The 27880-nt window shown below is 45.1% G+C and overlaps 1 protein-coding gene across 1 annotated transcript in view; it reads left to right on the top strand.

Annotated features, from left to right (window-relative positions):
* Positions 1 to 27880, top strand: part of LOC146821409 (uncharacterized) — a 687497-nt gene that overhangs the window by 426002 nt on the left and 233615 nt on the right. Inside the window, exon 4 of the mRNA XM_085609845.1 lies at positions 19860 to 19988. Within this exon, the coding sequence (XP_085465971.1) occupies positions 19860 to 19988 (129 nt within the window). The remainder of the gene's footprint in view (positions 1 to 19859; positions 19989 to 27880) is intronic.

Here is a 27880-nt window from a genome sequence, read left to right as displayed (position 1 = left end):
TCAGAGGGGTTGCCCAAAATGTGATTAAAGAGCTTCTGTGCGTAATCAAACAGGTCCTTCAAAGCGTCATCTGCTTTCACCCCCCCTAATCCGTATATTGTGGCGACGGGAGCGGTTTTCCATGTCCTCGAGGTGGGTTTGGAGGTCCACTTGTTGATCATGGAGCTGGATGATCTCCTGTTGAAGCTCCGAGATCTCCACATCGCGGCCATCCCCCTTGCCTTCCAGCTCCGCCACTCTCTCCCCAATAGAATCCACATCGCAACGCACCTCTTTCAGCTCTGAAGTGAACTCCTGCTTGAATGTGCGAATATCTTCTCTCAGTGCCCCAAACATAGACTCAAGAAAGGCCCTGGTGACCGGCCCCGGATCCTCCCCCTGCGCCGCCGCTCCCCCGGTGGCACCCGCTTCCGTGACCGAAGCCATCTGATCAGCCGAGCCCTGGGCAAACAACTCCTTGATCGACCGACCCTGCCTCTTGGTTGTGGGCATAGCCTTCACAGGTCGAGCCTCCGGGGGTGCGCCGGGCCCGGCACCGCTGCCCCCGCTCCTCCCCAGCAGGCCTCTCTCTGCTCAATCCACCGATCCAAAGTGGGCCTCCCGGTGCCAGGCGATTGACATGACCCCCTCTTAACACCGAGAGATGGGTCCGCGCCTACCCCGATCCAAAGGTGGCAACGCTGCTGGAGTGTGCATCGGACCATGTAGCAATAGCGCCGACCTCCACTCGTCTCGTTTGAACGTTGGGGCTCCGCTTGCAATTGCGCCCGTGTGGGTCCCTTCGCCGCAAAGTCCGCCTCTCCCCCTGCGGCCTACCTCCGGGCGGAACCGCACACCAGGGTCAGAGCACCAGTCTTCCGTACCGTGGCTCTAGGGCGTCTCCTCCCAGCTCGCCGCACCTTCCTGCCACAGACTGCAAACCCTGCTTCTCCAGGCAGGCTGCCCAGCCCGTCACGACAAGCACACCACTCGCGCTCCAGCGCTGCCTCGTGGGCCCGGCCAGTCACCGTCAACCTCCTGTTGCTTCCACCTCGCGTGCCCGGGTCTACTCGCTGGTCGTCCCCGGGGCCCGCAGCATCCCGTCCCCCCCCCGGGGAAATTAGCGCCACCGACTTTGTGGCCGTGTCAGCGCGCGCGGCAGTAGGGAGGGGAAAGGACGGAGGGGAGTGCAGGACTCACTCACCGGCCCGCCGCCGTGTCGTCCTCACTTTGTGGCCGCTGCTCGGCCAAGCGCCGCACCTCCTCCCGCTCCGAGCGCAGGACCGCCACTGCTCAGGTTCCACGGTAGGAGCAGGTCTCCGGCTCCCTGTGCCGCCAGCTCCACTGCACAGTCTTCCCCAGCCTTCGTCACGCGTCCAGGGCCCCGCGTCCGCCGGCCTCAAGCTCCGACCAGGCGTCGGCCTCTCGTGCGGACGAGCCCTGCAGCACTTCTGATGCCACCGCCACTGACTCTGCAGGGCCCGGAATAGGCGAGCCAACGCTCCCAGTGGTCGCGGGTCATCCCGACCCCTGGAATCAGACCTGTCTGCGCCAAAGACGGTCCGCGGACCGGTGCTATCAGGATCGCCGGCGGGAGCAGAAGCGCAACACGTCTGCTCACTCCGCCATCTTGACTCCGCCCCCCCCCCAGGGGGATTTTGCCAAAATATTAGAATTAATAAACTTGTATGTGCTACACAGGGCGTACCTTACCCCTGGTAGAGTGAACAAGTACTTTCATATAGCACACACACCTGATGTGTGTCTTTTCCTAGTGGAGTATTGGGAGCAGGCCACAATTTCTGTGGCTGATATTACCCAGAGGGTAATACCGGGACTATGGTTACTGAGTTGGTTTCAGAAAAACGGCTAAAACTAAGGTCACAAACAGGTTTCTGGACCTGGCACTGATACTGGCAAAACGTAAATTTATCCAGAATTGGAAAGCAACCAGGGGGCCCAGAGTAGGGGTTTGACGCAGTGAGCTTGAAAGATAGGCAAGCTATGAGAGTGGAGTGCTGTTTTGCAAGGTCACGAGTGGCTCCCTTGAGAGAGCATGGGCGTGGGAGGCTTTGGTGGTCTGTATGAAAGTACCAGACCCTCCCTCGATTATGGCATCTCCGTGGAGTATGGGGACACAAGAAAGAGATGGGACCTGAAGGAATGATAATACTTGAAGCTGTTTAATTCAAACTTAACTATGCTACCTAAAAATGTAGATAGGAGGCGATGGTTGGAATAGTTCCTACAGACAAGGATCTAATACTGTTGCTGATACTCTGATGTTGAGTGATGTGGCTCAGGGACCTGGGGGGAATGGTTGGGGGATGAGGTTGATTATGAAGTTTCTGAGGAGGCGGGAAAACTAACGCAAGAATGTCGCTAGAGCCAAGCTGTACCCGGCTGATGAGCCTATAACTAGGGAGAAACCAGTCCTGGGTTGCTTGTGGTGCGGTTCAGGAAGGACCTGGCTTGACACTTCAGGCTGGACTATTACAATGAGGAGCAGGGTCACAACTGATTTGCATACATCTGGGTCCAAACTGAGGTGGAGTGGTGATCATAAGAATGTTGGATTGGAGTGCTACCCAAGCTATTGCCAGCTGTTGAACATATTGCAAGCAGCCTTCCATCACCTTTTGTGTGTTTCATGTACTGCCCTAAGTGGCATGGGTATGCCCAGATGTGGGTCCCATGCTCACTGTGTCACTAGAACCAAGCTGCCCGGCTGATGAGCAAGTATTTAGGGCAAAATCGGTCCTGGGTTGCTTCTGTTCTGGTTCAGGGAGGACCTGGCTTGGAAGTTTGGGCTGGGCTGTTCCCATGAGGAGGCTCAAGACTGATTTGCATATGGCTGGGCACGAACCGAAGTGGCATGGTAAGCAAAAGAACAATGGGTTGTAGCTCTATCAAGAGCTATTGTCAGTGGTTATACTCAATGTAGGAGAGTAGTATCTGCTTCACATGGGTACCCCCACTTTTTGCTGGTGTTTGACTGTTTTTCGACCTTAGTCTGGCTGTGGCCCTGCTAATCAGGACCACAGCCTAGCTGCTTCCTCTCTAAAATGGTTTCCATGTACATTAGGTACATATCTAATTGGATTCTGGAGTGCCTTATAAGCCCCTAGTATATGGTATACTATGTAACTAGGGCATAGGTACCTCAGAGGCCTACCAGGGGCTGAAGCATGTATTATGCCACCCCTGGGAAGCACTCCAAAATGGTACCACAGGTCTGCTAATGCAGCCTGGGTAAGGGTGTGCTTGCACCCCTTACAGTGGTATAGGCTACCTATATCACTACCCATATACAGACACATATAAAACTATAAGACACTCCTATGGTGCTTGGTTTTATGTGAGAGGGTGACCAAGCATGAGCTGAGCCCCTCTGCAGCTTTCGGAAATCTTTCCTTATGGCTGTTCTGTGATAAGTGCATTATAACCTCGCTGTAATTGTTAACTTTGGAATGGCTGCATCAAAACATGTTGTGTTTGGTGTCAAACGCTATGCAATACTACCCCTCCCGCCAGTTCTGGCGGCGGGGGTAGCATTCCACCCTTCTAGAGGGAGAGACATGTTCACACTGGCTAAACCCGGTAGGACTTTCCTGAGCCCTGGCATCACAAAATGGATGCCTCTGCCACAGACACGGGTCTGACCTCCTGCTGCTGACCGAAGCTCCGGCAGGGGAGGCCTGGACAATAGATTTCCTGTCGAAGGGAGGTGTCACCACCTCCCAGGCAGGCAGATGTGTATTGGGGCTGGGCGGGAGCACTCTCTGGTGCTTTGAAGGCCTGCACTGGGGGCACGTTTGCTGTCCCTGTGCATAGCCCAGTTCAAACCGGTTGCAGGGTATACCTGTCCCTGCTCTGGCGCGATACTGGACATAGGAAATGGGTGTAACCACCCTTCTTTCCAGACCAACCCAGTCCATCCCCTAAACTTACTATAAGTATAGGAATCTAGTCCCTAGGACCTTAAATTACCCTGGACGAAACTCTGCTACATATATCCTGGACCTTCGATGTTCTATCCTGACTAGAAGACTGAAGAAATCTCCCTTGGGGTCAAGGAGTGACTTCCTTGCTTGGCAGGCACCAAAGAAGCAACTGACCGGTCTGCATCGCTGAAGCTCCGGCCGGACGCCGAAGTTTTTGCATCACCAGAGGTGGATTTCCAGACTTCCCCGAGGTTACCCTGAGTCCACAGCAAAGCTGAGGGCCGTAGCTATCGTGGGTGACGTGGAACCGTGACCCCTGGACACTGTGAACGTTTGCAGCAACACTATCTTCCTGGTCCTCCTTTAAGTTGTGCTTTGGGCTCCGAGTAGCCCCAGCCTTGAGCACTTCCTGCACCGAAGATTGTTGGCCTCCACTCCACGAGTGACCCGTGGGCCAGCTTCAAGTGTGACTGCTTGAGGCTCCTTCGCGATCACTAGCCCGTTGGCTAGCAGATCCCCACGAAGGCAACTCCTTTTCTGATTGGGCGTTCCTGATTGCTCCAGACGTGCCCTGACTTACCCTCACTGGGTGAGTCCCTCAGACCTTGCTGGTCTGCACCGCAGACCTTTCTCTGAATTCCAGTCACATGCCGCTGCCAAGGCTTGTTGGGTCCATTCTGGTCGCAGACACCGCAGCACTCAACAGACTTCGTGGAACAGCTCGAATCCGGCTCGTGGACTTCGTCGACACCTCCTGGACCTCGTGGCTGAAGAGTCAAGACACCCATCAACTCACCTGAAGCACCCGACATCTGTGGGCATTGGTCCATCCTGCCCGTGGTCACTGGCAAGTGACCCAGACTCTGTCCCCTCTGCTTTCAGGTTCCTTCTATCCTTGGATCTCTTAGGACTCTTCTCCTCTTCACGGCAGCAGCAGTTCTTTGCAGGCTTCCATTGAAATCGACAACGCGACCCGACACCAAAAGACACCTATGCACCCGGCTTCCCTGGGTGAGGTAACTCGAGTACTCTGGTGCTCCCGTGGGTGCTAGCCCTAGAACTTCTTAAGTCCAAAAGGGTTTGGTCCTGACTCAATTAGAAGTGTCCCTAATCTTAAAATTTCCGACCGCAACATTGCCCATAGAAGATAATGGGAACCCGTGGTTGTGTTTACACACTGCATACAGTACCCGTGGGTCCCCTGTGTCACTACCTTGGGTGGTTCCTTGGGGTCCCAGCGATCCTACAGGCTATAGGCCTAGTTTCTATTTCAGTCGTGTTTCTTATACCACTTTTTTGGTATATGGTTTGGTACGTCCCTAGGGCCCAAACGTGTATTTGTGCTATTACTGATAATTGCTGACTTGTAAACAAAGTACTTCGAACTCCAGTCTCATAAAGAGACTAGAGGGGTGTGTTTTATCTTAAATACATATATTTTGAATATATACCTGGTGTGGTTGTCTTTTCATTTGATCATTCAAGAGATTATAGACTTGTAAAACAAGCTGCTTTACATTCCTTCAAGACTTAGCCTGAAGGCTGCTCTCCATAGCTACCACTAGGATAGCTTTCAATAAAGGTTGTCTTTAACCTATCACCATAAGGGGTTGTTTGGACTGATACAAGGTGCCCAATAGAACTAGTGGACAGCATATATCAGGCCACCTTCTCACACTCAATGCATCCAGCCTCACATCAGCTTTTGTGTGTTTCAACTTTTTAAAAGTGGCATTTTCAAAATTGTACTGAAAAATCTGACTTTACCAATAAGGATGTTTTATCATTACAATTTCATAGGCACCAAACATATCTACCGCTTCCCATTAGGAATTACAGCTTATTAAATGTAATAAGGAATTCTCAATGTTATCCTATGGGAGAAGTAGGCCTCACAGTAGTGAAAAACAAATGTAGGAGTTTTTATTGCCAGTACATGTAAAACGTAAATGTACATGTCCAACCTTTTATTTACACAGCATCCTGCCCTATGAGCTACCTAGGGTCAATCTTACGAGTGACTTATATGTAATAAAAGTGGAGTTTAAGGCTTGGCAAAGGGGTATGAATGCCAAATCGACATGGCGGTGTAACTCTGCATTCAAGTTGCAATGGCATGCCTGGGAGATGTGTTAGAGTGCTACCTAAGTGGGTGGCACAATAAGTGCTGCAGGTCCACTGGTAGCATGCAATTTACAAACCCTCGGTATATGGTATACCACCCTAAAAGGGACTTATAAGTAAATTAAATATGTGAATTATGGATGTGGTAATCAAACCATGTTTAAGGGAGTGAGCACAAGCACTTTAGTACTTGTAAGCAGTGATAAAGTCCTAAGGCCAACAAAACCGGATTTCAGCAAAAATTTGAGTTCAGGTTTCAAAGGGTTACATAGCATTGAGACCACATTAGTAGCAGTCACTGATACCATCAGACTATCACTATATGCAGGAACACTGAGTCAGGAATATACAGCAAAGCATTTGCTACATTGGCTCATGGACTTCCTTTACAATCAAACACAGACTATCTGTCTCAGCTCCTTTAAATTGAGAACGATGTCTACTAACAAAGTAATTCCACAGTGTTCTTGCCTGAACACTATGTAACATCTATGTAGCGCTATTAGCACAAATTGTGGGATCATGTGGTTTTTAGATCGTATCATGTGGACAATACCCAACTTCTCATCTCTTTCAGGCCATATCCAGTAAAAGTGAAATCTCAGTTTGCAAACTGTATAAGGGAAATTGCTGATTGGATCACCAACAACCACCTACAACAAAACAGTGAGAAAACTGAGATTGTGCTATTTGGCAAAGCACAAGAGCTTTGGTTGGCTGATTGGTGGCCTATGGAACTTGGTCCAGCCCCTTCCCCTAAACAAGTGGTAAAAAACCTCGTAATAAAATTGGCCAAATGCTATATATGAAAGATCAAGTCAGTGCAACCTGTGGCATCTGCTTTGCCTCAATGCGTCTCTTAAAAAAAGTTTTTCCTTGGCTCCCTTCTACCTACAGAAAAACCCTCACCCAGGCACTTTTTAGTAGTCGCTTGGACTATGGGAATGCCCTGTTAGTAGCAGCTAATTGTGCAGAATGCAGCTGCACGTCTAACTTGTAATCTTTCCGCATGGTCTTCTCCTGTCCCTATCCTAAAAACCCTGCATTGGCTTTCTAACAGAAAGCAGGCAAAGCTATGTTGCCTGACACATAAGAAATTAAACAAGGCCCCTCTTGCCTTTCTTCATTCTAGATTCAGCCATTATCAGCCTACCAGACTGCTAAGGTAAACAAATAAAGCCCTTCGGCAGACTCCTCATATATGCACCACCAGATTTGGTGGCAGGTACTGATCGAAGTGACCCTTTTAGGGTCACCTGGGTCACTCGCTACCACCTCTCAGCCTTCCATACCAAATCAAGAGTCGGTCAGACAGTAGAGAATTCAAACCAATATATGTTTATTCAGGTACACTAGAGCCGAGCCCGGTCTGCTCAGTCTCTTAGGATTGCTGCAGAGGGACTGACATCAGCAAACATGGAGCAACATTATATACAATTCAGGACTAATGAAGGCACGGCCTTAATGGAATTTTCCAGGCAGATGCATCTAAACAAAGAAGTACAGTGGGATAGGTTTCGACACTGAGGCCGGGTACACACTATCTCCTACCCAGGGTCGCTCTGTCCGTGCCCGCCACTAGACTGGTGTGGGAGGGCCTTTATCTAGTGGAAAAGGTATGTGCTAATAAGAACATTGTATTCATTAACAAAGCAAAGCCCAACCTTGGAGAAACAAAACTTACCGCAGGCCGTTTCTTGAGAAAGCAAGGATTAGTTTCGGTCATGGTTCAAAATGGCGGGCAAACATAAAATGGTGCCGCAAATGCTAACTTACATAGAATAATGCACAAGCAAAGACAGCAAAAACATTTTCATTCCAACAGACCCTCCTTATAGTATATGCTAACTATTTTCATGGAAATGATCAAAGAAAATATAACATGTTCGCGGACAAAGGAACATCAGTATTTGGAACAATCCAAATACTCAGTGTCAGGAATAGAGGCTGCTAGGAAAGATGTGGTCTCAAAAATACCTTCATCGATCTGCATCAAATCACCAATATCCTTATGTATCATATTTGCGGCATTAGTATCATGAAATGACATTTTCTGTTTGGGGGTGAGGATATTGACACAATAGGAGGAACAACCCAGGAGACATTGTATGCAGAAGCAATATGTAAAGAAGATACCAGCAACCACAGCCAAGAAGATGAGGATCTTCCAACCCCCAAGATGTGAGTGTGTTCCAAAACCACCCCGAAAGTGTCCAAGTACCTGTTTCCTGGTGTATGTCAGACGAGAGTCTATGTCATTTTTGTATAGCTGCATACACATTGGGAGCGTGATCAGGTATGTAAACAAAACAGCTGCTGCAATGACGCGACAGGCCCCTCCCCTATCTTCAAGTGTGACGTCTAGCACCATCCTGTTCTGCAAAGTGACTAATTTCATAGCCTGGAGCTCAACCGTGATGTTTGTCATTATCCTAGCAGTTGTATTGATAACCTCCTCCACAACACTTGTTAACTGACACATTTGAAGGCTATTAGGCATGGGGCCCTAAAAAGGTAGTAGGACCTTTATAGCATCCCCAAATTGCTGTGCAGTGCTGTCTGTCTAATCTATATCCTTTGTGTCATGTCAACAATACATTTGACTTGGGACAGGAAGGTGCTCCTACGTTGCAACTGATGATTTTAATGATAATTGGATGGGGCAACATATACAGGGGGGAGAAAGAAAGAGAGATAACATGTGCCTGACCCTCCCCTCGGGAGCCAGACATGAGCTTGGGACCCACAGACAAAATAGACATTATGGGGCAGTATCAAAGGCGGACTATTAGTAGTGTTCAGCTTGTAGCTGAAGTTACATTTACTCTCTCCCACCTTTATATCCCCAGTCCCCTGGACACAAAAACTAGCTGTCGTATTGACCACTGACACAGGTATCGGCTTATCGTTGGTAATATTTCGAGCTTGGAAGGATTGAAAGTACTCAGATGTGTTAAACCATCGGAAATCAGCCATTTCCATTTGAAACCAGGCATTACTCTTCACTTTACGGTACATGTTCACACATAACTTTGAGGACAGAGTCACTAGATTCCCTTGTCCTGCCGGTCCTATGGGGGTAAACCCTTGATCGAAGTGTACATATTCATGCGCAGTATGAAAATCAGTGGATGTCATACCCAAAGTTGAAAGGTGAAATTGAAAGTACACAACCCAAAACAATTGATACCAACCTTCACAGCTGCCTATATACGACAGTGGCATTGACAATAGGTTATCACTTTTATGAGTGACCAAAGGGAGCAACCCACAAACCCTACAATTAGTGGCATTAGATACATTATGAGCATGATGCAACATTTGTATAAATACACTGTCAGTGTAAGACAGTCTATGCGCTTCTTTGTGGGGGGCCTTGAGTAACAAAAATGTGCTCTGGGGGAGTGGGAGTAGTACCTACCAAGGAATGTACAGGAAATTTCTCCTCTAGAAACCAAGATATTCCAAATATTGTCGCTAGTGCTATCACAACAATTAGTATGCAAACTATTTTACTCTTTGTCGACCAACCCCTCATTAAACGCGGTGGTGCAAATGGCTGTTCCTCCTCAGCAATAGGCCGACCAAAGGGATGCATGATTAGGCAACAAGAGAAATGCAACAAAAATGATAGCAAAGGCAAGTGTTCCCAGTGTCTGTCAGAGCCCTACTGGTACAGGCTCCTATTGTTCATTGTTAGAACTGGGAATCTCTAGTTGGCACAGGTATGCACTTGCGACAAGCAGGGACTCTCAATTCTAAGTCAGAGTAAGGGGATCACCCTTTCAAATAACCCCTGCTCACCCTTTAGGCAGTGTGGCGCAAGCAGTCAAGACTATTCTCAGGGCGTCATAGGTTAAGCATTTGTGAACACATACAGTAATACAATGATACCCCACAAATGGACACCAGTCAAGGTTATAGCAAAAATAGGTTTCTTTATATAAGGCTTAGCACAAGACCAGAATAACGATTAAAAAGACCACAGTATTATTTTAAAGTTCAATGTTCTTGTAAAAAGGCTTAAAATACAAAAATAGGCTTCTTTTAGTCAATTCTGCTTCTTATCAGGCTTTGTACGGTTCGTACCTGGGTGTGCGACTCATCCGCATTAAAATCAAGGAAGTACGAGTCAAACAATCGGTTTGGACCCCGGGGTCCGTGACGCGCACGCTGCAGTGCGAACAGAACAAAGTACCTTAAATTCGTGGGGTCCGCGACGGGCAGTGTGGGACAAGTTGATGGGTCCGGGTCGTAGCTCGGCAGCGTATTCAGATGCTGGTCGGGTCGCGGCGTTGGTACGGGACCTTCAGGGATACGTGCGGATGGCCCGGATCAGCTTGCAGAGTCCGTGGCGTTCGGCGTTCGAGCCGTACCTTCGGTGCGGATAGGCGGCGACACTTCTCGGCGCCGTACAGCGTACGGGGAGGATCAGCGTGATGCGGCTTCTAGGCTTTGAGTATGGCACGGTGCAGTACGTTGGCAGCGTACGGACCGTACCTGCGGGACAGCGAACCTTGAGTCCGGCGTACAGGGTTCGGCAGCCAGTGATGTACGTCTCGAATCGGCGGGGAAGGTTAGGTGCGATGCGGACGGGAGGAGTACGGTGCGTACTAACGCTTTTGGATCAGCGTAGACACACGGTGCCGGGCGGCAAAGACACGGCTTCGCGGCGGATGGTGTACGAGGCGTACTGGGGCCAAATCCAGCGGGAAACAAGCAAGAATTGTCCAGGCAACTCAGCTTTGGAAGGCAGATGAGTCCAATGGTCCTGGGACTCAGTTCAGGGGGCAAGCTCTTCTTCCAAGCCCTTGGAGATAGTTGAAAAACAAAGTGCAAAGTCTCTTTTAGTCCTTTCCTCTCCTTTCTCAGCAAGGCACCCACTGCAGGCCAATCCCCCAGGTTAGGGAAAGTTACTCCTCCTTCAGCTTCTTCCAGGTCCTTCCAGTCAGGCAGAGTTTCTTCGTGGTTCAAGCAGGATCTGATTTCTTAGGAGCAGGGCTCCTACATTTATACCAAGTTTCTTTTGTCTTTACAGGCCAGGGGGGCCTTTGCATAATCCCAGTCCAGTTCTTTTCAGTGAGGAGCACTTTGTTATTGGGACTCTGGCTTCTTCTTTCAGCAGGCAGGGCAGAGACATCAGACGCTCCCCAGGGGGTGGAGCCAGCATTGTGGTGGCAGAGCACTGCCCTATTCAGGGTCAAGGTGCACTCCTCCCACCCATCCTGGTGTAATCTCTCTGTTCACCACCTGGTAGCCCCAGCCTGTCTCCTGGAACTTCCCAGCCCTGTCACTCAAGCTACACACAAAGAAGATAGCCCTCCCCTCCAGAGGCGGACTGAGATGGTTAGGCACGCAAAGGCTAACTTTCTAAAAGTAGCATTTGCAAACCCAGGATATTAAAATAACCTTTGCTAAAAGATGTATTTTATTATTCTGAGTTCCGGCATACTAAACATGAATTTCTACCATGCTTCCTGAGCCTGCTAGGATTATAGAGTGTTATAATCCAGCAGCCCATTCTGGCCTATGGCGAGCAGGTAGCCTTGCAATAGTGAAAAACGAAAATGGCTGTAATTCACTATTAGGACATGCCACACACGTCAGGGCATGTCCTACCTTATCCTTACAATGCACCCTGCCTAGGGCCTACCATAGGGGTGACTAATATGAAGGTAAGGGAAGGTTTAGGGACTGGCAAGTGGGGACACTTGCCCAGTCAGCATGACAGTACCAGACTGCATGCAGGTTCTGCAATGGCAGACCTTAGATACATTTTACCAGGCTGCTTCTGTGGGTGGCACAACCAGTGCTGCAAGCCCACTAGCAGCATTTGGATATACAAGCCCTTGGCACCCCTGGTGCACTCTACTAGGGACTGATAGTAAACCAAATAAGCCAAACATGGAATCCAATGAACATCAACATTTTACCATAGGGAGAGCATATGTACCTTAGGACTGGTCAGCAGTGGTAAGGTGCCCAGAGTCATAAAACAGCCAACACCAGGTCAGAAAAAATACAGGAGGAAGGCAAAAAGTTTAGGGATGACCCTGCAAAAAGGGCCAAGTCCAACATTCATCAATATGTTGGCACTCTTGAGCACCAGCGGCGGAGCTTGCTCTGTCCTAAACTCGTGCTGTCCCACTTTGAACAGGATAAAGTACCCCAAAGGGATACCTTTTGGGTTATCCTGTCCAGTATTCAAAAACAGTGCACAAGTCTTGCATCACTAAACTAATTCCGTTGCTACTATAGCAAGGTACACCTGACTTACACAGTCCATTCCTAACTAATCTGACTTCTTTTGTACACTGTCCCTCAATTGAGGACGCAAATTGTACCTGGCAGCCCCAGGCACAGTTGGATCAACAAACAGCGGCTCCTTAATCCTTAATAGCTTGTATTTGTGGAGGGACTGCTGCATTCAATACTTCTCAACGAAAGCTGCTGACTGTGGATGATTGGCTGCACGACATTTTTGTTTGATACTCAAGCCATCACAGATTAGCTGGATTACCTTGGCATTAAAATGACTTCCGTTATCCCTCCAGATCAAACGGGGCAAACCGAAACGAGGAAAGAACTCCTTCAGGAGTACCTTTGCAGTCGTAACAGCTGTATTGCCCTTAGTGGGATAAGACTCAACCCATTTACTGAAAGCACAGACAACCACCAACACGTACTTCAAATTATTACACCTGTCTAGTTCTATATAGTACATCTGGAGGACCTCAAAGGGGAAAGTAGGTGGTGCAAAATTACCGGGTGGTGTAGGGGTACCTTTTCCAGGATTGTGCATCATGCACACCATATAGTACTTCACTAAATGCACAGCTGTCTTAGGGATATTGTCATTTTGCCATACAGGGTCTAACAATTTGCAAATACCTTTAGCGCTGATATGGGCTGGGCCAATGTGACCACATGGAAAACAGATGCGTCTGGTAACATCCATCTCTGCTTTCCTGACTTATCAATCCAACATCCCTCATCATTCAATTGTCGGTACTTTCTTGCCATATTGCTAATTCTTCTATTGTAGCCTCACTTTGTATCTGTTTCACGTTCTCAAGCATATCCTCAAACATAGTAGCTTCAGGCACCCACCTAGCAGGACCTGCTACAAACATTCTCTTAATTTTAGTCTGTGCGGTTTCCTTAGCTGTCTGGTCAGCAAAAGCATTTCCTCTACCTACATCATTAGTAATTTTCCTATGGGCACTACACTTTACTATTGCCAACGTCTTCGGGAGTGTCAGAGCAGACAAAAGCCCCAATATAAGGTGACCATTTTGGATCTTTGTACCATAGGAAGTAAGGAACCCTCTCTCAGCCCAGAGTCGCCCAAAAGTATGCACAACCCCTAAGGCATACTGGCTGTCAGTATAAATATTGACAACCAGTCCCTCGCTCAATTCACAAGCTCTAATAAGGGCGGCTAACTCAGCTGCTTGGGCTGACTAATAAGGGACTCCTGATGTCTCTGTGACTGTACACAATGTGGTGATAGCATAAGCAGCAGTTGTAGTGCCATCTGGTAATTTTAAACAAGAGCCATCGACATATAGTTCCACTTGTGGGTCAGATAAGGGAACATCAGTCAAGTCTACCCGTCCTTTCATCTCTTCTTCCATCCGCAAGATACAATCATGTTTCTCAATTTCATCATTTTCAGAAGGAAGGGGCAGTAATTTGGCTGGGTTCAGAGTGGCACATCTTTTGATTGTGATGTGTTTTGCTAACAATGTTAATTCGTAGCCCATCAGACGTGTACTGGTGAGGTGCTGAGTCTTGATCTTGTTCAAAAGTGTATCCACAGCATGAGGTACCATGACTGTGAGATCAGTATCAAGCACGAGTCCAGCCAAGTGCCGTATGGAGACAGCCACAGCCGCGACTGCTCTTAGACAGCTTGGGAGGGCTCTTTCGACAGGGCAAAGAACTGCAGAGAAATAAGCACATGGCTGTTGCTTATCTCCAAATCTTTGTGTTGAAATACAAAGCGCACAACCGTCCGTCTCGTGGACGTACAACACAAACGTCTTACCGTAGTTGGGAGTGTCAAGCGCAAGAGCCGAACAAAGCGCAGCTATTAGTTGCTCAAAATGCTGCTGACATTCAGGCATCCAAGGCAGGGTTCATGCACATCTTAAGTGGTTAGTGCAAGCAGGGGTTTGGTTAGTATGGAGTAGTTAGGTATCCACTGCCTGCAGTAGGAAGTGATACCTTTGAAAGTGCCCACATCTTTCTGAGTCTGTGTGATGGTCATTTTAACAATGGTACTGATGCATTCAGTAGTCAATCTCCTACCCTCCTTAGACAATAGGTGACCTAAATAGGTGACCTCCTGTCGACAATACTGAAATTTGGGAAGTGTAACTTTATGTCCGTGCTTTGCTAAATGCAATAACAATTTAACTGTACTGTCGCTACAACCTTGTTCTGTGTCAGAAGCGATGAGGAGGTCTTCAACATAATGAAGCAATACATTACCTACAGGAAGCATAAGGGAATCCAATTGGGTCTTTAAAGCTTGACTATACATACTTGGACTTTCAGTATAGCCCTGAGGAGCTCGACAGAATCTAAAGCTTCCCCCAGAAAGTGTAAAACCGAACAAATACCTTCTGTCTGGATCTATAGGGTCACTGAAGAATGCATTTTTCAAGTCGATGACAGAAAATAAATTGGCAGTAGTTTTGAATCATTGTCAAAAGAGTGGTAATGTCAGGGTCAAAGGAAACTGGGGAACTACTATTTTATTAACTTTGCGCAAATCAATCACAAAACAATAAACATCTTCCTGATTATCAGAGGAACCCGAAGGTGTCCTTTTAAGAATGGAAAGAATAGGACTATTACAAATATTTGCAGTCGTCTCCTCAACCACACCTTTCTCAATCAAATCCTGTACAATTTGCAATAAGGCTCGCTCTCCTGCCTGCAGTATTTTATTCTGAGGGATGCGAAGCAAAATAGCATTGTCTTTAACTCGGATTGAAACTAGCGGTATCTGTAATAGTCTCACACCTGTGTCGCCTGTTGCCCAAAGAGTGGGTGGCACATCTTTAAATTCAACAGAAAGGGGCACGTCTTTGGACAGACACTGGTAAGCGCATACCACATCCTGACCCACTGTCATGTAAACACCTGCCAGGGAACAATAAATGGTAGCATGCAATTTCTTCAACAAACCCATCAAATTTTCTCCACAATTAGATTTCAACAGGAATAGTGAATCCACAGTGAACGGTCTAATAGTCAATGCAAGGGGTTTTGGAATGGGGCTTACAACCAGTACACCAGAGATAACTACAGATACATTATTATGGCCAAACAGAGCTGCCCCAGGGACCAAAGAACGAGAAATAGAACTGTTCATTGCACCTGTATCCACCCAATTTATTTTAGCCGAGCCATGCAAATCCGCAGTAATGTAAGGAATGCACTGATCTACAGGTATCAGAACTGGTCCCTCATTCTGTCCCTGGCTGTCCTAGCTATAAGATATTCCCGTCACCTCATCTGTGTCATAATCATCATGATAGTACTGTCCGCCCGAGGGTCATCAAAGTAATTATTATCAGAACGACCCTGTGAGGCTGCAGCATGTTGAGCCCTGCCCGGCCCATCAGCTCCACGACCCCGTCCACGAGATCCTCGTCCTATAGGGACTGCCACCTTCTGCAACAACACGGGACACTCGCTACGCCAGTCTCCCTCCTCCTTACAGTATGCACAATGATTCAGCCCTAAAGGCATGGTATTCGGCTGCCTGCTAGTACGTGGAAGCTGTTGGGCCAAACTACCACGTCCTCTACCATTCCCTCTAGAAGCCTGCTGCAACAGCACCTTTAACTTCAAATCCGAATGCTTCTTCTCTGTTGTTTCCTTGTCCTCATTTTCCCTGTGCTCATAATACTGCACCATATTCAAAATAACAGAAGGAGAAGAGGTGGACCAAGTGCTTTCAGAAGCCTGCAATCGAGTCGCTATTTCAGTAAGCAGATTGGAGACAAATCTCTTAGCAAACAACTGCACACCTTCCTCAATAGACAAATCCTCCCCACTATAATCCAGAAATACATCTTCAAACCGAGTGAAAAATCAGACACACTCTCATCTTTCTTCTGGCGACAAGCCGTTAACTTGTCCCAATCAACCTTCCTCGGTGGGAGAAGAGAATGCATATACGTGATAATGCGGCCTGGCAAATCAAGTATCTCTGCCTTAGGCTTATCACCGTGCTTCCTTTCCTGATCCCATACTCTAATCTGATCCCATGTACCAGTTCCGCAACATGATCTCATGAGTACACTGGCCTCCAAATATCAACTGGAACCAATAAACCAAAGAACATTTCAATATCTGCCAGTGTCATTACTGTTGGAGAGGCATCTTCAGTCAATTCTTTATAATATGCAGTAGGATTTTTCCTAGGGTCCGGTAATTGGGTCTTAAGTGACAATACTTCACTTCTTTTCCACTGGGTATAAACCCGTTGCTCCTGAAACCTGGCCTGGCTACCACGACCATCTGTTACTTCGGGTAGCTCGGGGTGATATACAATATGAACCACCTGCATAGGAAACTGAGATACTGAAGTAGGGCTCTTCTCAAGTAGCCTACCCCGGTAAGCAATCAATGTTGTAATACTGCCAAAAACTTGACCAGGCTCCATATTAGTGCCATATACCCAATCTTTAATATCATATACAATCTGTGCTGCTGCATCTTTGAAACACTGCTCCCAAAGGCTAATCAGAGAAGCAAATGTAAATGGGGTTTTGGTCCCACTGCGCAGTCTGGTTAGCCACTACCGTTTTCTCTGCATCTCCCACTTCAGATCGCACATACGACCCCATGCACTCTTTAAACTTTGCCCAATATGCGTCTCCAAATCCGCGCACAGGCGTCCCATCACTCAAGGAAACCGGAGGATGAAAAACCAGGGAAAGAGAGGTAACCAGAGTGACAGGTACTAACGATACTGAGGGCTGCATCACAGGAGAAAAAACTGGCAAGAAAGATGCTGAAACAGTGGGTGTGAGGGGTTGCTAACAGTCACAGTTGCCGCAGACGGCAAGGAAGCAGAAGAAAGAGAAAGAAGAGAAGGAGCCAATGCCACGGCCATTGAAAAAGCAGCAGTAGATACAGGAACAGAGACAGAGGAAGCAGCAGTAACGGGCAGCTGTAAGGGCGATGGAACAAGGGAATATATCTTTTGTGGGGCATACGGAGGTGGGGGTCTATTTTCTAATAACTCTTCTACAAAAGTATCATTTTCTCCTTGGGCCACATAAGATTTGTCAATATGTAATCAAAACCTCCTATCTTCACGTTCAATCCCTATCTCTTGTTTCTCTCTATCATGTGCTACAGCTTTCTGAGTCAATTTTTACATTCTCCCCTTTCGTGCCTTCTTTTCCATCTTTAATCATCTCTGTTTAGCCTCCTTCTGCCACATTTGAAGAGAATCAAACATAGACTGCCTACTTCTTTTCGCAAACAATTTTTCCTGTAAATAAACTATTTTTTGTTTATCAAAAGTACCTGTCAACGGCCACTGCAACTCAGCATTGTCCCTCGTATATATGTGAGATAAGGTACTAAACATAATAGGGCCAATACTATGTTTCACATACAAATCAAAATTAGGAGTGCCTACTGGAGGCGCCGGCTGAGCTTCTTCCAATCGAACATCTGCAGAAAAACTATGACAACAAGAAACCAAGAATTGACTAATCCCAGGCATTTTCAAAAGGAACCCAAATTCATTATTTTGCCTGGCAAAGCAATTGCAAGTGCTTTGATTCCTCAGACCGTATCAAACACAAACCAAAATGGTACCATATCCACAAAGAACCAAAACAAACTCACCTGATATATGCAGGTCAACCAAATTTATTCTCCACTGCCGACTCTTCGGACCAAACGGTCAGATCTAAGAGTTTCACCATTCAAGACTCCAGTCGGGATGACCACTGGGCTGGGCACCGTCCGGCGGGACAGAAGGGGCAGCTGCGAGTACTGGAACTCTCTCATGTAGGGATCCCTGATTCGTCCGTCCAACCCGACGCAGGCCCCGACCCGTCCACAGGAGGGGATGGGTCACTCACCCGAAGGAGTCCCTGTTTGGGCGCCAACTGGGGTCACCCGGGTCACTTGCTACCACCTCTCACCCTTCCATACCGAATGAAGAGTCGGTCAGATGGTAGAGAATACAAACCAATATATGTTTATTCAGATACACTCGAGCGGAGCCCAGTCTGCTCAGTCTCTTAGGAGTGCTGCAGAGGGACTGACATCAGCAAACATGGAGATACATTATGTGCAATTCAGGACCAATGAAGGCACGCCCATAATGGAATTTGCCAGGCAGATGCAGCTAAACAAAGAAGTACAGTAGGATAGGTTTCGACTCTGAGGCCGGGCACACACCTCTTACCCAAAGTCGCTCTGACCGTGCCCGCCACTAGACTAGTGGGGGAGGGCCTCTATCTAGTGGGAAAGGAATGCGCTAATAAGAACAGTGTATTCATTAGCAAAGCAAGGCCCAACCTTGGAGAAACTAAACATACCACAGCCCGTTTCTTATGAAAGCAAGGATTAGTTTTGATCATGGCTCAAAATGGCGGCCAAACTTAAAATGGTGCCGCGAATGCTAACTTACATGAAATAATGCACAAGCAAAGACAGCAAAAACATTTTCATTCCAACAATCCTTCTCGCATTTGGCCCCTTTTCATTGGAACAAACTTCCTTGTAATATCCGTATCTGCTCTGATTTCACAAAATTCAAGAAGTTGTTAAAAATGTGGATGTTCTAAAGTGCACTTTGTTCTGAAAAGCTAAGCACTGAGATATTTGTATTTGATTTGAAAATGCATTAAGATGTTACTATCAAGTGCAATTTCAATTTTGAATTGTCAGTACGTGCATGTGAGGTATTTTCAGCAAAGAAACAATATTGTGAAAAAAGATTTACTTTTACAAAATGTGTTACATTGTTTTCAAGAAAATGTATTTGCTGTGAGCACTGTTGTAAATCCTCTGTAATCTAATGTCAGATGCTTGTGGCAAAGCTGGCCTATTAATCGTAGACCCCAGTTTGGTTGGTCTGTATTTAGATCCAAATAGGAAATTAAAGACTTTTCACAAATATATTGCATTATAGGGAAAAACAGTTCCCTATGAATTCCCTATTTCACTGTCATGCCCAATAAAGATGGCGGTGCTCTAAGATGTTGCACAATTAAGGTATGAATTTAGCTTTACAGGTGACTGTGGGAAAGAGAGTGCAAATGTTTTTGAATTATAACAAAGGTACCACTGTGCATCTTCCCTATTTCCTTTCTATTTTCCCTTATTTCCCTAGAAATACTCAGTACCAGTCCACTCTCTGCCACTTAAAAATGCAGGTTGCACCACATACTTTCTGAACTTCTGCCCTCATGATTTATATGCATAAAAAAGATGCCAGTCTTGACTTTGGGAATCCGTACATTTGTTGGGATGCTTTAAAGTATGTTCGGTTTTTAAATTTGTTAATGCTGATAACAAACTTGTGAACCAGATGATCTAAGAAATTAACGGATTATTTTCCTGCTCCTTTCTAGTGATTTGTTGTTTGTACTGCAGACTACCCTCATGCAAAAGTCCAGTTTAATGCCTGATCAATGTGTTGTGTTCATTGAGCCCTGAATAATTATGGTGCCTACTCAATGGGAAAATTGATATATTTACATTGTAGTCTAAGGAGACATTATTGTGACTGTATATGTGAAAATGTTTTTATGTTTCATTCAGAAATATTCTTCAATCACTGGGAAAATCAATAAACCAGAATTTCTGAAAGCAATATATGTCACTGGCATCAATAAGTTAAAACCTGAACAAAGACCTATTGAGCCTTTAACCCCAACAATCTTGGAGCAGGTAAAATTTACTCCACTTCTAGTCCTTTTTTGCATTATTTCTGTTTACTGTGACACAACAATATTGATCAATGTGAAAGGTCTTATAAACACCAAATAAAGCAGATGATATATTTTCACAATATACACCAGTTATGTATCAGGTTGGAATTTGAAAGACATTCTAAAAGTGGTACATGAGGTATGGTTGTATGGAGCAACCTCACCTAAACTGTGAAATTAATATAGAACCTTGGCTACAGAAGTAATTAATTAAAAAATTTGCATGAATGTATTCCATTACAAACACAAATCCTTGGTCCGCTTCTCATCAAATAACATGAGGACATCCTAGCAGCAGGCATAGATGTGGCAAATGGTCTAGAACAAAGGTAAATGGATAGATTTGTTTTACAGTTTCAACACCCAGAAAGCCATACTATGGCATACATATGTTGTATAAATATTTCGAAATGATATAGCATGGCCATATATCTGGCCAAGTATAAGCAATACCACTACTGATGTTCAGTCAGGGAAAAAGCTTAATTGAAAATTTACAAAGAGAAGTGTTCAACTGCTGCAAATGTACATGTTCTGCCTGAGCCAAAGACCATCTCCTCACTTCAGTGAATATGTGCAATTAGTGGGTAAGCATTTCAAGGTTTTCAACTGCTGCCCTTCTTGGACCAAGGCTTTTCCCTCATTCACATCTAATGATAGGGCGGTGAGACCCCTAAAATATTAAAAGAAGTACAACAAAGCTGCCTGAGGACATTACTAAATGGATGCGTGGGTGTACAATGGGGGGTGGATGTCATTTGGGAATCAGGAGTATTTAGGGAGGGTTCTGGTAGGCTTACATGTCTGAAAGCGAGAATTTGCCTCTGGGAGGAGTTTAGGGAGGACTGCAGTGGAGACACTTTATAATGCATGGTCAATTGCCAAAGCAGAAACAACTTTTTTTCTGTGTCAGTGAGTCACAAAAGCTGGGAGTTTGTTTTGAAGTTCACAGTTACTATTGTATATAGAATCCAGATAATATTCAAAGTGAGCTGAATGGAGAAAATACAAAGGGAACTTCATCAACAACAGAAAAACCTTGTGGATTGGAATGTTGGACAGTCCTCCCAACTCTTTGTTTCTCAGAGAATCATGGACTAGATAGAGAACAATTTGAAAATGACTCTTCTGGTCTTACATCCAGTTAATATGAGCACTATATAATTTGTACAATTCCATCCTGAATCTCTAGTACAGGCCTTACCTCAGATTTCATATTTTGAGTTTTTGTAGAGACTCAGTACTGTTCAAATTGAAGCAGTCAGATAGTCGACCATTCTGGCCTGTTGACACAGTAAGATTAAAAAGTGCAGCAAAATATCCTTTTTCTCATTTTCGATATTGGCCACATTTGATTATTAATAACCATAAACTTTATTTTATGAATTCAGTAAAAACCTCAGCTGTTAGGTTTCTGTCTTAGGGAAACATTTTCACCACTTCATTATGAAACCTGAACTATGCAATAATCAATTTACTGCACCTAGTTGTGGTCTTAGGACTTCTTGGTCTAAGGCCATAAATATTATCCACATATTCTAGAAAATGAAAGGCCATGATTCTGAGTCATGACATCAAAATATTGAGGACCTTTCTGACGCAGTAGGATGACAATCGATAGCCAAGGGAAGATAAGTAAATGGATCCATTTGAGCGGGCCATTTGATTTATATCCTATAGATTGGAATTGACTGTTATATATTTTTGAGATCCAATCGCACCATCCAAACTCCTGAATGAAACATTTTGTCATAATAAGCAATGTATTCATCTTGGAATTCTGTAGTCTGATCAAAAGCACTGAAATTATTCAGACTGTTTAGAAATCTCTTTGCTTTACTTCCGTAGTGGGAAGAGTTTGCTTAGAAGCATTTTGGGACAAAAGTTGACAGGTTATATAGACCCTTTTTCATACGTTCCTGCACATCTGGCCTGATAAAAATGTCCTTTTCCTAAGAAAAGTGAAAATAGGAGAGAGTTGTGAACCCCAAAGCTATTTTCAACACCTAGGCATCAACTAATACTTGTTCCCAATTTTGATGAGGGCGATAAGCAGAGTCCTATTGTTTAACCAGAGGAAATATTGAGACTAAATTGATAAGGTGGGCAATGCCTAATCTTCTCTTTTTTATACACTATTTCTAAAGCCTCTGTCCATCTGATATAAGAATAGTGAATGGATGTCCCAAAACACAATTGGAGCCATGATCAAATGTGTCTGTGAGAAAGTGGGGATGATAAAGGGCCAGCTAGTTCAGTGCTTCCATCCCGCTGTGGCTCAAGCAAAGCATACAGGAAAAACCTTGTCAGTAATGACTGGGTTTGTCTAGAAAGGAGAAATCCAACACACACTTTTCCGTTTCCAGCTTGAATCAATTTTCAAAGAGCATTCTTTGAGTTTTAGGACCCTCCATGGAATAAGTGTTTTTACCCATCTGACAATCAGTCCTATTCAACAGACCATTCCTTCACTAAAGAGATATAGCTGAATTGAAATTCTCTAAAAATCTCAAAGCATTTGTCAAAATCCATAGGAACAACCTTTACTTTGGAATATCGTTGTCAGTTTGACAATATATTTTTGTTTGGAATTTGTTTCACTTACGATTTTGTACAATTTACAAGTACATAACCGTGTAAGAATAAACAACAAGTAGAAGCAAGAATAGTAGTAAAAAAATCACTTGATCCCCATAAGGGGTATGGATCGTGGCACGAGATAAACGTGGACAGAGCTCAAGTCAAGAAAGCAGGACAACGGCGGCATACCCCTTATTAAGGGGGTGTTTGACGAACCTTTGACTGTCCAGTTCCTTATATGGTATCTCTTTACCTTGGACTTATGTAATCTTCCCTATAATCTACTACATGTACCTTACACTTGACCAGTTTTTTATACCATTCATGCTTCTACTAGTTGATTATACCTTTTCTGTGGTGACCGGCACCACATGATACCGGCTTGAGGAAGTTTTTTGATGAAATACGTGTTGGCTGTGCTGTTTTATCTCAAGATACTATAAACCTCAATGTATCATTTTACATGGATTAACATCAAAATTGTATAAATGTGTCAAATGTGTTGTTTCTATATGCGCAAGTTCCTAATAACATTGTAATATTGTGAGAAACCAATGCTTTTTATTGAGACTGGAATAAAATAAGTCTCTTACTTTACCAACATATTTACAAGTTGCTATACCTTTTTGCCTGCTCCGGATTTTAACAATGCTTGTAGATATCAATGGTCTTGCAGTTGACTCATTCACACCTCATTGCAGCAGGGGTGTAATCTGTGGTAGCACCTTGCCAATTTTATCTTTCACCCTTTCACAGACTGACGACTTATGCAAGGTGTGTTAAAATTTACTCCATCTTTTCCTTTCTTGCATTATTTCTGTTCAATGTAATACCCCTGCATTGATCAATATGTAAGGTTTTATAAACAACAAATAAAGCCTGGTGTTGTTTATCACAATTTACACAAGTAGCATATTATATTCCATAAGGCTGCTCGGGATGCACCCTGCGCGCGCTCCTTCAGCAAGACTCCTAAATATCCTGGACGCACGGAGGCACACACATGAGGGAGGAATTGTCATTTGCAAAAAAAAAATCATAAATATATTTTCAGGGACTGTTTTTTGGCGACCACACAAGCCCTGGATGCCAGCCAGGAAGTTACTTTCATCTCGAAGTGCTGCGTGAAGTGAGCGCGCCGTGTGATCTGCTGCAGCCGCTTCGTGTCCTGAGTGTTTCCTGGCTGCCTGAACGGACATCCCTCGGACTCCATTGCCCAGGAGGGCTTGCGAAGTTGTCCATTGGCTGCAGCTGACCGCTGCAAGGGGTTCAAAGCTCCTCGCCGCTCCCGCTGCGCGGGAGCCGCTTCGTGTCCTGAGTGTTTCCTGGCTGCCTGAACGGACATCCCTCGGACTCCATTGCCCAGGAGGGCTTGCGAAGTTGTCCATTGGCTGCAGCTGACCGCTGCAAGGGGTTCAAAGCTCCTCGCCGCTCCCGCTGCGCGGGAGCCGCTTCGTGTCCTGAGTGTTTCCCGGCTGCCTGAACGGACATCCCTCGGACTCCATTGCCCAGGAGGGCTTGCGAAGTTGTCCATTGGCTGCAGCTGACCGCTGCAAGGGGTTCAAAGCTCCTCGCCGCTCCCGCTGCGCGGGAGCCGCTTCGTGTCCTGAGTGTTTCCTGGCTGCCTGAACGGACATCCCTCGGACTCCATTGCCCAGGAGGGCTTGCGAAGTTGTCCATTGGCTGCAAGGGGTTCAAAGCTCCAATCTTTTTTCTCCTATAACCGCTTTGCACCATTAACAGGCTTGGAAGGTGTGGATTGACTTAACTTTTGGGGAGTCAAGAAAGAACTAGCTGACAGTTTTCCAAAGGTCTCTTGTACACCCACAGAAGTAACTCCCAAAAAAATCTCACATCTATCTTACGGATCTAACCCAGAGTTGAACCAGTCCCTCCCTATATCTACTGATTTATTAGCTAAGACTATAGACCTAAGTCTGACTGATTCTGTCTCGGTTCCAGAGCCAGAACCAAACCCTAATTCCATGATTGATCGACTGTCAGACATACAGGAATTAGGAAAAAAGACTAAGACTAAGCTACGAATTGAAGTACTATTTTGGAACATAGCAGGCCATCGGTCGAAGGTTGGAAATGAAATATGGACTGAATTTAGTTCCAAATTTGATATTATCGCACTCCAAGAGACTTGGACCATTGACGTGGTACATATGGAAGGTTTTAAAACTTACTTCACTCCCGCTTTACCCTCCTCCTCAGGCAGACCAAAAGGAGGTCTAACAATTTACGTCTCAAACCTCCTTAACCTAAATGAAGCAGTTGTCATAAATCTGGATCTAAACTTCCAGATTCTTAAACTGGCTTTGAGTAACAAGGATAGTTTCCTTATAGTGAATTTTTATAACAATCTTTCTGATCTTGAGGCAATCAGCGCGGTATCTAAGATCCGCTCTATATTACAAAATACTATAAGGAAATCCCCAAACGAAGAGATAATTGTCTGGGGGGGGGATTTTAATCTGGGACCATGTTCTATTACCAAAACTGGCAGCATCTGTGGCATTTTTGACGAACTTGGTAGTCCAACTCCACATTTTAGACATTCTCCTCTAGGCAATTATTTAAATGAAATTTTGTTCGAGTTGGACTTGTCCCAGGTAAATACCCTGAAAGATATGAAATTAACATTGGCTCCTACCTTTCACGGTAGAGGTTGTTCAACTACAATAGATTACATTTTGGCCTCAAACAGTGTGAGGACTTTAGATGCAGGATTTAATATACATCTTATTCCACTAAGTGACCACTATCCCCTCAGTATCTCCTTTCCACTGACCACCAAATTGAAGAACGGATTGAGCTCCATTTTATCACAAAACAACTTGGTACTAGGCAGAACAAATGGCTACTCCCTTAAATGGGTGAAAGTAGACCCTATGGAGGTAACAAAGAAAGTGATTATGAAGGCTAACCCTCCCATCATGAAATGTCTTGATTTACATACACCCCATATAGAAGTGATTACAAGCTTTGAGTTGATTGTTAAAGCAATCAACGAGGCACTGTGGGTAGAAGTAAAACATAAACAAAAAAAGAAGGGTTGGTTCAATCATGACTGCACAGTCGCCTATTCAAATCTGAAGGCTGCTCTAAGAAAATCAGTTAGGGTCCCATCTGAGATAACAGTGTTAAGGAAAATTTATAACTCTGCACTAAAAACAAGGAAAAAGGATCTAAAAAACCAACTTTGGGATCAATTACATCAAACTTGCTCCCAAAAAAACTCGGCTGCTTTTTGGCAAGTGGTCAAGTCTCCTTTTCTAAATGATGATGCTTACCAACCTAAATTAGACCTAGCTATACAAGAAAAGGAATGGGTTCTCCATTTTTCCAAAATTTTTTCAATTAGCACAGAGTCAAATAATCATTCGAATTTAACATCTCAGAATTCTAATTCTTCAAACACCAATTCTCAGAATGATTTGGGTAGTATTTATCCAATTGATCTACAGTTCTCATTGGACCAAGTTGCCCTTGCCTTGAGTGTAAGTAAAAACGGAAAGGCACCGGGTCCAGATGGTGTACCTATCGATCTGTTTAAAAATCAAATAGATCTCTGGACCCCTCTTTTAACAAGAGTTCTGAATGCTTCTTGTAATATTGGCCTACTCCCTTCTTGGTCGAAATCCGTACTGGTTCCTATTTTCAAAAAAGGAGATCGAGAATCAGTAACCTGCTATCGCCCAATCTCTCTCTTAGACTCCCTGGGAAAGGCGGCGGGTAGAGTCATTTTAGACCAATTACAAGCTTGGGCGGAAGATGGCAGGATTATCTCAGATTTGCAATACGGGTTTCGACAGGGCCTGGGGACCATCGAACAGGCATTAAATCTTTCACTTCTAATAGACAAATATATGTACATTAAAGGCGGAGATTTTTATATGGTCTATGTGGACTTATCAGCCGCATTCGACTGTGTCTCCCACTCTAAGCTCTGGGCTTTATTGGCTGATATGGGGGCTCCATCAAATTTGGTTAAGTTTATTAGAGAACTCTATGCCAATGCTACCGCAAGAGTACGTTATGGGGTAGGGGGAGAGTTGACGGAAGCCTTTTCAGTAGAAAGAGGGGTTAGGCAAGGGTGTGTCCTGGCCCCTTTTCTCTTTACATTGTACACAAATGGTCTGGAGAAAGAGATGACTAGGGGATCCCAGGACCTCCCTATGGTGAATAATCGTCCTATACCCGCACTTTTTTATGCTGACGATACCGTGATTTTAGCCCGTACCCCCCGTGAATTGCAAAAGAACCTGAACAGATACTCCACATTTATGGCGGGCCTTGACCTTAAGATCAACGTCTCTAAAACGTTTGTAATGAGGGCACGTCTCGCCCAAAAAAAAAGTACCACCAAAATGAGGGGTATCCACCTGGATCAAAAAAAAATAGCCACCACAGAAAAATATCCCTATTTAGGTATTATTATGGATCATAAATTGTCCTGGAAGCCGGCTGTAGAAGCAAGAAAACTTTTATTTTTAAAATCAACTACAGCCCTTATTAATTTTACCAGGAAGCTGGGAAATAGAGCTCCCGCAGAAATTCTTATGATCTATAAAGCTAAATGCTTATCTGTGGCTCTGTACGGGGCGGGTTTATGGGGTTTTGTGACCACAGACTGTATTCAAAAAGTGGAAAATTCTTTTTTGAGATACATTCTCGCAGTCCCCCGGAGTGCGGGCACTTTTGCCTGCCACATAGAGTTGGGCCTTGCTCATGTCTCGGACCAAGCCAAAATCGAACCACTCTTATTATGGCGTAAGATCTGGACCTCTGACAAGGCAACCCTCTCCCAGTCTATTTTGTCTGACTGCCTTTCAATGGATAACGCTCATAGGTCTAGGTGGCTCTCGTATATCGCAAGTTTTTTCCATGATCTGGGCTGGGATACATACTATCACAATCCTTCCCTAATAAGTGAGATCACGAGGAAGACTTTAAAAAACAAAGCCCTTGCCCATCTGGAGGAACAAAGACTGACGAATGAAATTGCTAAACCTTCTGCTACCCATTCTTTATTGATTCAGTTGGTCCCTACATTACAGCCGTACCTTACCTATAATACGACAAGCTATGAGCGTTACCTATTGGTAAGATTTAGAATGAATTTTTTCCACCGAATGGTCACATTCCCTGTACAAAATAATTGGGCCAAACATCTCCCCTCTTGTCCTTGTGATCAAAAATCCCAACAATCGACTTTGTATACTATCCTTTTTTGTAAAATTTATACGGATCTAAGAAAAAAAT

Source organism: Triturus cristatus, chromosome 6 (genome assembly GCF_964204655.1).
Source record: "Triturus cristatus chromosome 6, aTriCri1.1, whole genome shotgun sequence".
Taxonomy (NCBI): domain Eukaryota; kingdom Metazoa; phylum Chordata; class Amphibia; order Caudata; family Salamandridae; genus Triturus; species Triturus cristatus.
The sequence above is the reverse complement of the archived record's forward strand: the minus strand, read 5'-3'. Positions and strand labels throughout refer to the sequence as shown.